A 13,323-nucleotide genomic window follows, 5' to 3' on the forward strand; every position below is an offset into this window, starting at 1 on the left:
GGTGGACAACCACACCCGGTCCCCCACCCTTATAGTTTCACCTTCCCTCCTATTTCTGTCTGCTTGCTTCTTATATTCTTCCTTGGCTTTCTCTAAGTTAAGTTGAAGCTGACGGTGGATCGCCTCCATCTCTTCAAAAAAATATTCCGCCGCCGGCACGCTCCACCTCTCCCCTCCCTCTCCTGGGAATGCCCGGGGGTGACACCCATAATTTGCCAGGAAGGGACTCATCCCTGTGGACACGTTCTCCGCGTTGTTGTAGGCAAATTCTGCTAGAGGTAACTTATCCACCCAATCATTTTCTCTGTCCTTTACATAACACCTCAAATATTGTTGTAAAACCCCATTTGCCCTTTCCGCTTGCCCATTGGTTTCTGGGTGCCGGGCAGTTGAGAAATTGAGTTCTACGTGCAGTAAGCTCATAAGTTTCCTCCAGAACCTGGAAGTAAATTGTTTCCCTCTGTCGCTGACCACCCTCAAGGGGGCGCCATGCAACTTGAAAATATGTTCTACAAACAACTTGGCGGTCTCCTCCGCTGTGACTGCATGTGAACAAGCTATAAAATGACACATCTTGGTTAATTGATCTACCACCACCATGACAGCTGTTTTGCCTTTGGATTTTGGCAGGTCCGTCATAAAATCTATGGATACTGCCTCCCATGGCCTTTCGGGCGTGGGTAAGGGTTGTAATAGCCCCGCTGGCGCCACCCTCTCTCCTTTCGCTCGCTGGCACCTGTCGCAACCCCTGACATATTCCCGTACGTCCTCCCTCACCTTGGGCCACCAAAACTCCCTGGTAACCAACCACATGGTTTTGTGCTGTCCAAAATGTCCCGCTGTGGGGCTGTCATGCAACTGCTTGAGTACTCTGCCCCTCAGTTCCCCGTCGGGTATGTACAGTGCCCCTTTGTAATACAACGCCCCGTTCTTTTCTTCGAACCCCCCTGTGTTCTCCTCTGTCCTCCGGAGCTCTCTGAGTTTCTCTTGGGCGTATTCATCGTTCTCCGTACCCTCTATCAGTTCCCTCTGCCCCACCAATGCCGCCCCACACACCCAGCGGTCTTCAGGGATTACATGCCTTGCCTCAGGCGCTCCCTCCCCCTCTAAGTACTCAGGTTTCCTGGAAAGAGCGTCCGCCCTCACGTTCTCGGAGCCGGGCACGTAACGAATCTCAAAGTGGAATTTGGAGAACTCCTGGGCCCATCTCACTTGTCTCTGGTTCAGCACTCGGGCTGTTCTCCAGTATTCCAGATTTTTGTGGTCAGTTCGGACTTGAACCTTGTGCTGCGCCCCAATCAGCAAGTGCCGCCATTTCCGGAATGCTTCATGAATGGCGAGCAGTTCTCGGTCGTACACTGTGTAGTTCCTCTCTGATTTGTTCAACTTCCGCGAGAAGAATGCACACGGTCTCCATTCAGACGTATCTTTTCCCGGCTGGAGAAGAACGGCCCCCACCGCTCGGTCTGACGCGTCAGTCTCCACTCTCATTGGTTGTTGTAGATCCACGTGCAAGAGTTGCTCTTCCGACGCAAACGCCTGCTTTAAGCGTTCGAACGCTTGTTGCGCTTCTCCCGTCCAAACAAATTTCTTTTTGCTAGTAAGACAATCCGTGATGGGCGCTGTTAAATGGGCAAAGTTTTTGATGAACTTCCTATAGAAGTTTCCGAAGCCCAGGAACCTTTGCACGTCCTTCTTGGTCTTTGGTGTTTTCCATTCCAGTACCGCTTGAACCTTGCTGGGATCCATGGCCAATCCCTTGTCAGACAACCGGTACCCCAGGAATTCCACCTCCTTGGTATGAAACTGACACTTCTCCAGTTTCACCCACAGCCGGTTTTCTTGCAGCTTGCTCAGTACCTCTCTTACATCTCGCACATGCTGCTCCTCATTGTCTGAGTACACCAGAACGTCATCTAAGAACGCTACACAGTTCTTGTAGAGCAGTGGCCCCAGGACGTGATTCATGAATGATTGAAAACAGGCGGAGCCCGCTTGTAATCCGAAAGGCATAACGGTGTACTCAAAGGCCCCCAAGGGGGTGAACATAGTGGTCTTCCACTCATCCCCCTTTCTCACACGTATCAAGTTATATGCCCCCCTAAGGTCCAGCTTGGTAAAAATTTTTCCTTTTCTCACCCGTGTTAGAATGTCATCAATTCTGGGCATGGGGAAAGTCACTGGTTCTGACACTGCATTTAGGGCCCTGAAATCACATACAAGCCTGGGCTTGCCCGTGTTTTTTTTGTCCACAAAGAACACTGGGCTGCCCCCCACCGCTCGTGACTCTCTGATGAAACCTCGCTTGAGATTCTTGTCAATGAACTCCCTTAACTCCTGCATCTCACTGTCTGACATTGCATACAGCTTGCCCACTGGCAATTGTGCTCCTGGGAGTAAGGTAATTTGACAATCAAAGGGTCTGTGCGGGGGCAGTTTATCTGCTTCTTTTTCGCTGAATACGTCAAGCAAGTCAGCGTATTGTGGTGGCACCCTCCCTTTGTCCATCACTTCCATCCCTGCTAGAGTGCCCCTGGCGCCTGCCTGAGCCTCTCCCTCCTTGCAGTGTTCTAGGCAATGTGCTGATCCAAAGGAAACCACTCTCTGATGCCAGCCTACTAGCGGATCGTGTAGCGCCAGCCAGCTCATACCCAAGATAATAGGAGCTCCTCCCAAGGTGGCTACGTTAAACGCTATCAGTTCGGTGTGTCGTGCCACCCTCATTATCATTGGTACAGTCTGTTGGCTCACTTCTCCTCCCAACAGCTCCCTCCCATCAATCGTGGTAACCTGCAAAGGCTTACTCAATGGGATAGTCTGTATTTGGTGTGCAGCTGCAAACTCTTTGCTCATGAAATTACATGAGCTACCTGAATCCAATAGCGCCTTTATCTTCAGTGGGTGTCCGTTTGCCAGTTCCAGCAACACCTCTATCACAAGCGCTGGTCTTGGAGGTTCCGGCGTGGGCACATTCATTACTCCCTGGCCTGGCTGCTGTGCCCTGATGTTGGCAACCAGGCGTTGGCTTTTACTGGCTCCGTGATTTCTTCTTCCTCCTTCCCCCCAACAGTTCCCGCCATCCCTTGCCATTCCTTCCTTTGCGGACAGACTCTGGCAAAGTGACCTGGCTGTTGGCAGAGATAGCATCTCTTGCCGCTCTTTCCCTCCTTCTTCCGCCCTTCACTGGTGTTTGAAACTGCGCGCGCGCGCGCTGTTCCAAGTTCCATCGGCTCTGCTGGCGGGAAAGGCTGCTCCGGAATCTCTGGAATGCGGAAGTCCTTCCAACGTTCCCCCTTTCCTTCCCGCCTTTCCATAGCTCTAGCTTCCTGGCGTGCTCCAATGGACAGCGCTGATTTAGTCAGCTGATCCATAGACTCCGCCCTAGGCGCCCGGGAAAGTTCATCTTTCACTGCCGGAGAGAGACCTTCTTCAAACAGCATTTGAATAGGTTCACTAGCAAGGTCCCACCCAAGTCTATGAATCAGCATGGTGAACTCAGTCCAGTACTCACGTACAGATCGGCTCCCCTGTTTACACGCCATTAACTGCCTGCGCACCACTCCCTGCTCGATCTCGCTGGAAAACATCAAGTCCATGGCGCGGAAAAACTTCATTGTGTCCTTTAAGATTTCATTATTGGCTGCCATCAGGGGCCGAACCCAGTCCCTCGCCCCTCCCTCTAGATGGCCAATCACGTACGCCACTCTAGAGTTCTCGTCGGGGAAGTCATCAAACAGTAGATTGAGAGCATATTGCATCTCTGTCCTAAAGGCTTGATAGTTCCGGGGATCCCCCCCAAATTTCTGCACCAGTCCAGGCACCCGTCTGGCAAGTGGGGTGGTCTTCCCCTTATCTGCATCTTGAGCCCTCCTCTCCTCGAGCCTCGCCGTTTGCAGTGCCAGCTGGACCTCCAACGCCCTGTACCTTTGTTCCAGGCTTGGATCTGCGCCAGCTCCCGCTCCTGCTCCTCCGGTTCCGGATGGTTCGCTCATGATGCCTTCTGCTTGCACAAGCTGCTTTCAAAGACTGTCAGATTGCTGTGATGGGATAGAGAGCTGCTTGTGCGTAAAAGCTTGATCCCTCTGGGGTTTGGCTGGTCATCCAAACCGATGCACTAACGGAGCCCCCAAAACATGACTCCGTCAGTCGCTGGTAGAATCTGACAGTGGGCGTCTACGGAATTTACGCCAACATAAAAGCTCTTTGACAGACATGCGCTTTCGAGACTCTCTGCGTGACAGTTTCCGGCGAAGGGTGGGCGTTCCCAACGGGGGTCCCGTTACCTCTCCACTACTCTCACTGGAAGCATCCCAGAGCCTCCCCTCCGCTGTGACTCCTGCACTCCCCCTGCTGGTTCCCTCTTCTACTGCAGATTCTCTCCTATTCTCCTGTAGCCTGTCCACCACCTGTCTCTCCGATGGCAGTTCCCTGACAGCTATCATCATTGTTGAAAGCACCCCTGGAATCAAGTAGCAACTAAATGTGTTCTCTCAGCAACACTACTTGTACTGAATGGTTTTTTTGCCCAATTCCTCTACTTTGGGGGCTCATCCTTCTTACTAAATTTCAGAAGTTCTTTGAGAGCAGAGGTATTTTAATTCAATAGCAGCAATGGCCTGTTTTGTCAGCTGGGGAGTCAGGAGGCCCAAGGTTATGACATCACCTCCTCTCCCAAGTGGGCTCAGCCTCAGAAAAACCTAGCCCCCCACAGTCTAAAGAATTTGACAGCCACTTCTCTCCCAGCCTGGAGAAACTCTTAGCACTGTAAAATGGGCAGATTGCTTCAGAGTCTCCCGTTCCTCCATGAGAAGGGAGCACAAGCAGTCCATAGGCTAAAAGTTGCCCATTTTTGTTCTACAGCCAAGGGCAGGACACCTGTTTTATCCTGAGGGTTGCGCTGGCTCATGGGCAACCTTCCAGGCACTGCATGCCAGAGCAAAAAAGTGAGCAGAGCAACAGATGTGACTCTTGACAGCAGGCTACATCTTAGCCACACTAAAACCGGAGGCTTTTTACATATACCTTTCTCCATCCAGGTGCAAAAGAAGTACCATCATCGTTCAAGGACACATTCTAGTCAGACAAAGATGCAGCAAAGAGATGGTGAGGGGTGTGGGTCCAGGAAATAGTTCCAAGGGCCAATAAGACAAGGGCTGCATTCAGCCACCAGATCTAAGGTCCCCCACATTCTGGTCCTGTGATAGGCAAGCAGGGGCCATTGCCTCAAAATACAGTGAGTCCAGTAAGATCAGGACAATGAGCCTGTGGTGACTCAAACACCAGATGGAGCTGAGGAGCTCTCACCATACTTTTGTGCATGGCCTGACCAGTTTAAGGACATAAGAGACCACTAGATCGGGCCAGTGTCCATCTGGTGCAGCATCCTGCTCTCACAGTCGCAAACCAGAATTCCCTATGGGAAGCCCTCAAGCACAACAGGACTCTCCTCTCCTGCGACATCCAACAACTGGTGTTGAGAAACATTACAGCGTCTGAAAGTTTAGCAGAGACCATGATATATCTTCTTTGGATATTTCCCACTTAACCAACTTCCAGTCTCTTCTACAGAGTTATCAATCTACTTATCAGGCCCCCAGTCTGTTGGACCCATCCTTTGATATACACTTTAGCCTGCCTTGCTCTTGCTTAGTTTTCTCAATAAAGTTAACACATTCAGACGGAGTTGACACTATGCCTCATGTACCCTAGAGCAAAATAGAAAGGTGGGCAATCCTCTGTTGAGAATAAAGGTGGTTTGGGGGGGGGTCTGCTATTTCCTCAGACTAATGGGTGAGGCTTCAAATTATTCTTTTTCCATAGACCTGGCGGAACACTCCACCCTCTTCAGACACTTAATTTCAGAAACCAAGAGGAAAATATCATGGCCCAGAAATAAGATACAACTGATTCCTGTTCACAACAAAATTCAGCAAGTCATGCCTGTGAAAAGGGGGTTGGGGAGGGCCCTGTGTGGTACAGGGGTCATTATTACTAATCACCGGTATAGATAAACTTGATACCTCCTCCTCTTCCTGAGACTCATTCAGAGGGCCATTGTGGGCCTCTTGGAAAAGGATTTTCTTCATTTTCCGGTACTGAAGGTTATCCAGTTCTCGCACAGCGTCCTTCGTTCTTTGAATCAAGTCTATTAGAACCCGGGGCGGTCGCTCACAGCGAACAAACTCATGCTAGTTTTAGAAGGAGACAGAAGCACTCTAGGTCAGAAAAGGTAAAACCCCATAAAAACGACACACGTGTTCTCAGCAAAATAAAAAAATAAATAAAAATAAATTAAATAAAAATAAAAATTGTGCACATCGCGAAGGTCACCCTTTTATATTTCAGTTAAGAACATTAAATTGGAGTGACTAACTGTGGTTGAAAAATAAAGTTCCTTTAAAAAAAAAAAGTGATACCCCATTTTTTTAAAAAAAAAAGTGTGTTAAGGGTAGAAGGCATTATGGTGAACTTTCCTGCACACCTGAATTCCAGCAATAAATAATAGTGTCCCCCCCCCCCCGTTTTTCAAAAAGGAAGTGGCTGTACAATAAAATAAAAGGGAAGGCAAAGCTCCCCAAGGAGGCACAAATAATTCCCAGAATTTCTCAATTGCCACTATGACCTTTCCCAGCCCACTTACAGTGAGTATCATTAAGACATACTAATTAGAGACCAATCAGCTCCAATAGACCACCCTTCACGACAGCCCTTTACAGCACCACTGGCACATTAGGTTAAATGACAACCAGGGATCTCAGTTATGCAGAGTGGATCCACAACCATGCAGTGCTGACTGGGGACGCACTTTGCTACTGAGCAGTAAAGTGGATATGCTGGATCCCCTAAGTCACCCCCTCAGTCCTCCAATCTACCCTCACCTGCAACTCATCTCTAGCACCATGGAACATACTTGCCTTCTCTCCCTCTAAACTCATCTCCAACCTTAAACAACTTCAACCTGTTTATTGGTAGTTGCAGCATCCTTTTGGCTTGAGGGAAAAGATCCAACTATTGCATTAGCGAGTATGTTTTATGGTGGGTTTATACCTGCAGCAAAGCTGCCTTTATTTATTTATTTATTTATTTATTTATTTATGTTTGTTTGTTTGTTTGTTTGTTTGTTTCTGGGGGCTCATCTGAGGCTTAAATGAGAAGGCGAATGCTCTCTAAAACAACTCCCCCCCCCCCAAGCTGGTGCCCTCCATATGTTTTGGAGCACATTTCCAATCAGCCCAGCTAATAATGGTCAGGGGGATGGGAGTCGTAGTCCAAAACAAGTGGCAGGCATCAGGCCGAGGAAGGCTACACCAAAGGAATCCCGAATATGCAAGTTGGGCGTTTCCCTGCACAGCACCTATCAGACCCAAATCAAGCCACACGGAAACTGTCCTTAATTTTCCCCTTCACACTACAGAAAGTTCACATGTAGCCTAAGAGAAATCCGAAAAGTTACCCGCAATAGTTCTGCCGACGATGGTCTTTCCTGAGGTATTTTCTGCAAGCAGTAATCAACAAATCCCCTAAAAGAGTTCGTCCTGAGTATAGAAACAGAGAAGACACGAGAATAAATTTAGATTTGGGGAGGTAAGGGGAAAGCAAGACAAAGAAAGCCATCAAGCCTGTCACCCCGCCATCACAAGTTATACTCAGTACAGTCAAGTGTGGTGCGACAGATAAAAGGAATACTGGATTTCAGGTGCAAAGAACACCAGGTTTAAATCACTGGGCAGCCAGGAGGTTTTAGTGGGCAGTTGCAGGCAAACAACCGTCAGCCTAATCTAATCTCTCTCATGGGGCTTTTGAAAGAAAAAATAAACTGTATTCTGAAGTCTTGAATAGTGCAGGAAAAAGTTTCCTTCGAAATGCCAATTTAAAAGCGCACAGTCTCCGGCGCAGTTTTCGGAGGCCTGAGTGGCTTTCCAGTGTTATAGCTGCCGCACAGAATAGCTACAGTGGGGAAGCTTGCTGAGCACATGGTGGAACTGAAGCATCAGCCCCAAGCAGAAGCTCTTGTATTAAGACCCTGCTACCTGACCTCTCCCAAGCACAAGGTGAGGTCACAATATTGATAGCACACACATCTTTAAAAGCTGTCGGATAAAGGCAGTAACTGACAAAACACGCCAGTCTGACCCACAGCATGGTATTCATCTCAGATGCATTCAGCTTACTGTACAAATTTTTATTAGTATTAAGATGGAGGTCCAAATATTCCCAGAGAGACACTTCACACTATGTGCAGCAATTGCATGGCAAGTTATTTGGAAACACTCGTTCGGTTTCAGAATGGAAAGGCAGAACTTTGAGCACAAGACATTTCATTGTAACTAACAATTACACAAAGACACATCATAGACAACAGGCAAGTACATTTCCTGGAAAATGGACAACATTTGCAACGTTCTGGAGCAAATTATAATATATGGTTATATGTCTTTTACTCTTTGTTGTAATGTGTGTGGGTTGTTTTTGTTTTTTTTAAGTTTAACTGGGGTGGCTAAACTTTTTGCAGCCCAAGGCCAGAGGTGGGTGTGACCACAAACACACATAGCTCCCACCCCACAGCTGATCCATCACTCTGGTGACCAAGGAGTATATCCCTATCAGGGCTCTGTCCACCTCTGCACTGGGTCTTCCTTAATTTCCTTGATCTTTTTGCTGCTGGCTTGAGGGGGATGAAACAGGCCTCTGGGCTACGGGTTAGCATATATATTGTGGATTAACATATTTGCATTTTCTCCTTCAATTGAATGAAGTGGCAATTTGAATTTGCCGCAGGTGCACTATTTCTTACAGTCAACATGTAAAATGAACAATAGGTGTGGCCCACAGGGATGCAGCACAGCTGAGTGGTACAGCACATGCCATCCCCACAGAAGGTCCTGGTTCCATCTATGATGTCTCCAGTTAAAAGAATTGTGTAGCAAATGACAGGCAGTAATCCATTCACCCTAAGAGACCAGCCTCCACTGGACAGAATATAGTTTTCTGGGGGCTCATCAGCCTGTGCACACATAAAGGTAAAGGTAAAGGGACCCCTGACCATTAGGTCCAGTCGTGGCCGACTCTGGGGTTGCAGCACTCATCTCGCTTTATTGGCCGAGGGAGCCGGCGTACAGCTTCCGGGTCATGTGGCCAGCATGACTATGCCGCTTCTGGTGAACCAGAGCAGCGCACAGAAACACCATTTACCTTCCTGCTGGAGCAGTACCTATTTATCTACTTGCACTTTGATGTGCTTTTGAACTGCTAGGTTGGCAGGAGCAGGGACCGAGCAATGGGAGCTCACCCCGTCACAGGGATTCGAACCGCTGACCTTCTGATCGGCAAGCCCTAGGCTCTGTAGTTTAACCCACAGCACCACCCGCGTCCCATGTGCACACATACACTGGAATTTTAATATACGATTCTGTCATTCATGATCCACGCATTTGCTGCAGGAAACATCAATTTGAGGCAAGCATGACTGGCACATAAAATGTGAAGACACCAAGCAGTGTTTCCTCCGCATTCTCATCAACACTTTATCCACTGGCTCGCATTCATTGTCACATACCAGGCAGGAACAGGATCTCATCTTTCAAACCAGAAGAAGTGGAGGCTGGGGGGCAGCCATTCCACCAATGGGGAAGATGGGGAGCAGAGTTCACTCCCTCAGCTCTGCTATGACAGGCCACCTCCATCAGGCCTCCCCTCCCTCAAGTTTCCCTTGGGAACAAGCCATTCCATCAAACTGCCTCAGCAAGGCAAGTTGGGAAGTAGGGCTAATGCCATCAGATTTGCTGAAAGCCCGGCTTCATCAGGCACTTCCTGGCCCTGCAAGCTGGTCATTATAAGAACAACCATTTAAGTAACAGTGCCTGAGTCTGATCTCTCCCCATCCCGTTCTTCCTCCCTGTCCTTTTTTCCTTGTGTGTCATGCTTTTCTAGATTGTAAACCTTGCAGGGGCAGGGACTACCTTGTTTTAATTGTTACGTCATTCTGGGAGTCTTTTTTGGCTAAGGAGTAGGGCACATGTGTTCTAAATAAATGAATAAATAAATAAATAAATAAATAAATAAATAAATAAATAAATAAGGAGTAGACTGCAGACGGCATCTCTTACCATTCATTTGACTGTAGGGTTGGGGAGTCGTTCTGGGCTATGTGATATAAGGCACTCATAGCATTCATATTGAAGAGGGGTGGTTTCCGTTCCGCTGCAAGGAGAGGGAAAGGAAGTAGTGAGAAAAAATAGAGTATACAAGTCCACTGGCACCCAGGAATACAAATTAGTTGAAATATGGCATCCCTTCATAAAAGACTTCACAGATAACCCTGAAAAAATGGCAACTACCAAAATCAGATTGGACTTTGGCAAATTAACTAGATTGATCTGTTCTGGAGAGTAGAGCAGGGAGAGTTGGGATTTTGATTTTGTATATATTTTTTGAAATTGTTATATATTGGAAAAACTATATATTTTTTTAAAAAAGTGTGGAGTGGGAAGGCTTCTTTTAGGGGCATTCTGCAACCAAGTGGATGAAAAGTTGGCCATTCGATGTATTGCCCAGACTCTTCAGTAATGGGGATAACAGGGTTTTTTTTAGTCTCTATCCTTAGCTTATGTGCAGAAGCTAGGGATAGACATAAGTAAGTGCAGGTAAGGAATATGAACAAAAAGAAATTGTACCAAGGTAATCCTTTTAAAAATATATCAAGTGAAGTTTAATTCTGTGATCTGTATAGATGCTATATGCATACAACTCCTTAATTCTCTGTGCTTTTCCATCTATAAGACACCCTTTTGGGGGCACTCAAATTTAAGAAAATGGGGGGCAAGGGAGATGGCTCAGAGTTGTTGAGCTTTTTTGTGGAGGATTGCCAGAGTTTTACAGCTTGGGGGGGGGGTTGCCAAAAATCACTCACACGCAGCATCAAAAATCACTCACACGCAGCCAATGGCAAACAGACCCTTCCCCAGCATTAAAAATTCTTACCCAGCTGAGAAAAGCTGTCCGCTGGCAATCGCAAGCGTCCCAGAACAGCCGCCGCCAATCACGGCAGCGACAGCCAATCAACAGCAGTGTTTGCTGCAGAAGCCTATCACCAACCCAATTAGAGAAGCAGCAGCCAATCCAACGCATCCCTTCTAGCAGCTCCTGCTTATAGCTGCAGCCAATCACCCGTCCACCCCATTCACTATCCATGTATAAGCAAGGCAAGTTTTTGAACATAATTTTAGAATAAAAAAACCTAGTCTTATAAACGGAAAAGTACGGTATATAATTTATTTATTGGGCTTCCATCAGTCATAGATATAAACCATGCAGGGACTCCTGTCTACTGATAGTACCACTCATGTGCTACCACCTTTGCTGCTGAGATTTCACTAAGTATTGCCCACACAACCCTTTGAGGTCCTACTCCAGGTGTGCCTGTCTTTCAAAGCCAAAAAGGCAGCAACCTGGGACAGGGCCTTTTTTACAGCAGCACCATGTGGGCCTGTAGAATTCCTTCTGCCCAATTCTTGTTTCTTCTTCTATTTTTTATAGACAGACACAGGGGCCTCCCTACAATAAAAGTGCAGCAGAATATGAACAAATTAAGGACTACAATAAAAATGAACACTTCATAGAATAAAATGAGATGCAATGCTAAAACAACCTCAGGTAAAAAAAATAATCAAGGACAAAAATAAAGAAGTGAAGAAGAAAATCCTATGTTGAGCTCTGAGGTTTAAGGGCCATAGAAACGAAAATACTTGAAAGATATGGGAAAATAAAGAAGCACTTGGTGCTATCTATCTATCTATCTATCTATCTATCTATCTATCTATCTATCTATCTATCTATCTATCTATTTGAATTGGACTCCCAGAAATAGACTGGGAGAGTCAGTGAAGCTGATAAAATGCTGGCATCATAGGTTCAGAGGGGCCTATCCAATTTAGCAGTCTCATAGCCATATTCTGCACCAACTGAGGTTTCTGGTCAGTTCTCAAAAGAAGCCCTGCAAATAACACAGTAATTCCAAAAGGAATGTTTTCAGGTATCAATACATTTTATTTTTTTTACTTTCCTAGGCACTTGCAATACTTCAGTTTTATTTTGGTCTGTTGTAATACTCCTCCCGATTGTCATTACATTGTTGTAGGTTGTGAAATTTTGCTTTGCTTTACTGGACTGTGTTTTTTGTTTGCTTTCATTTTTGGAACCTCACTGTGGAATTTTTCCAAGTTGAAAGGTAAGGTATATTTTTGTTTTAACCGATAAAACCAATAAGCCCCTCTTAAGCCATAAGGTATATATTTTGCTGGGGGTGGGTGGGTGGGGTTGTTAAAAAATTGAAGTTCTACAGAGAGTAAGTTGTGTGTTTTGCTTTGAGATTCTGGTGTACTGAATGTTTTTATTTTATTTCTGGTCTACAGCAATTCCATTAAAAAAATCAAAGTGTTTGCAACAAATATCTATGCAATAAAAACCATGTAAAGATCTGAAGTCATACAATTACAGAAAATGTTTTATCTCAATTGTTTGATTAAGGCTGGCAGCATAGAGATGTTTTCAGCAAACCTTTAAAGGTTAAAATGCATGGTGCCTGATGAATCCCTATTGGAAGAGCATTCCGTAGGACTGGGCTGATGACCCTAAAAGTTTGGTGAAAACCCTGTTTATATCCTGCTTATATTTGGTTTTTTCCTGATCATAGTCAGGATTGAGAGAGCTTTGCAATAATTAGCTAACTAAGCAACCCACAAATTTTGCAGCTGGACAATCACAACGCAACAAGCAAACCCAAACTGTACAAAGGAGGTAATTTAGCATATTTGGTATAGTTTACAAAGCATGGGGAGGAGGCAAGCGGCTCTGCAGCTTCTCCAAAGCTCCAGCCTCTAATGATAACTGCTACAAGTCTTTTTAAGACCCTTCTCCAGCTTCTAAGAATTTACCATGGGCTGGATATTGATTGCACAGAAAGTAAGCAGAGTTACTCAAGATGCTAAGTTCTACAACTGGCATCAAAGTACATGTGCCCACAGTGTGAATGCAGAAGCCATTTTGCCCCCAATCATAATTTCCATGGTTCAGAACTCACTTTGTTTGCTCTGGGTACAAAATGACTAGCTTTATTTCCCCGTCTTAGTCTCCACACCCCCAGGAACACCAGAAATGCCACAGTATAATCATAGATAGCCACTTGAGAGCCCATGGGCTGAATCTGACTCCTGGAAACCCAACTGAATTGAAGTGTGGAAGAAATAGGCTGCCTGTTTCATTTGGTGCTGAGAATCTTTACAAGGTATCAGAGAGGTTGAAGATATATGCGGCCATGTTACTCAC

General features: G+C 46.3%; 1 protein-coding gene across 4 annotated transcripts in view; it reads right to left on the reverse strand.

Moving 5' to 3' along the window:
• Window positions 1-13,323, reverse strand: part of TAOK3 (TAO kinase 3) — a 121,830-nt gene that overhangs the window by 60,213 nt on the left and 48,294 nt on the right. For all 4 annotated transcript variants that reach the window (XM_081841780.1, XM_081841778.1, XM_081841779.1 and 1 more), the window contains 3 exons: window positions 10,107-10,200; window positions 7,454-7,535; window positions 6,021-6,188 (listed from right to left, as the gene is read on the reverse strand). In XM_081841780.1, coding sequence (XP_081697906.1) covers window positions 6,021-6,188; window positions 7,454-7,535; window positions 10,107-10,200 — 344 coding nt within the window. The remainder of the gene's footprint in view (window positions 1-6,020; window positions 6,189-7,453; window positions 7,536-10,106; window positions 10,201-13,323) is intronic.

The sequence above is a fragment of the Podarcis erhardii genome (genome assembly GCF_964252035.2).
Source record: "Podarcis erhardii genome assembly, chromosome: 15".
Taxonomy (NCBI): domain Eukaryota; kingdom Metazoa; phylum Chordata; class Lepidosauria; order Squamata; family Lacertidae; genus Podarcis; species Podarcis erhardii.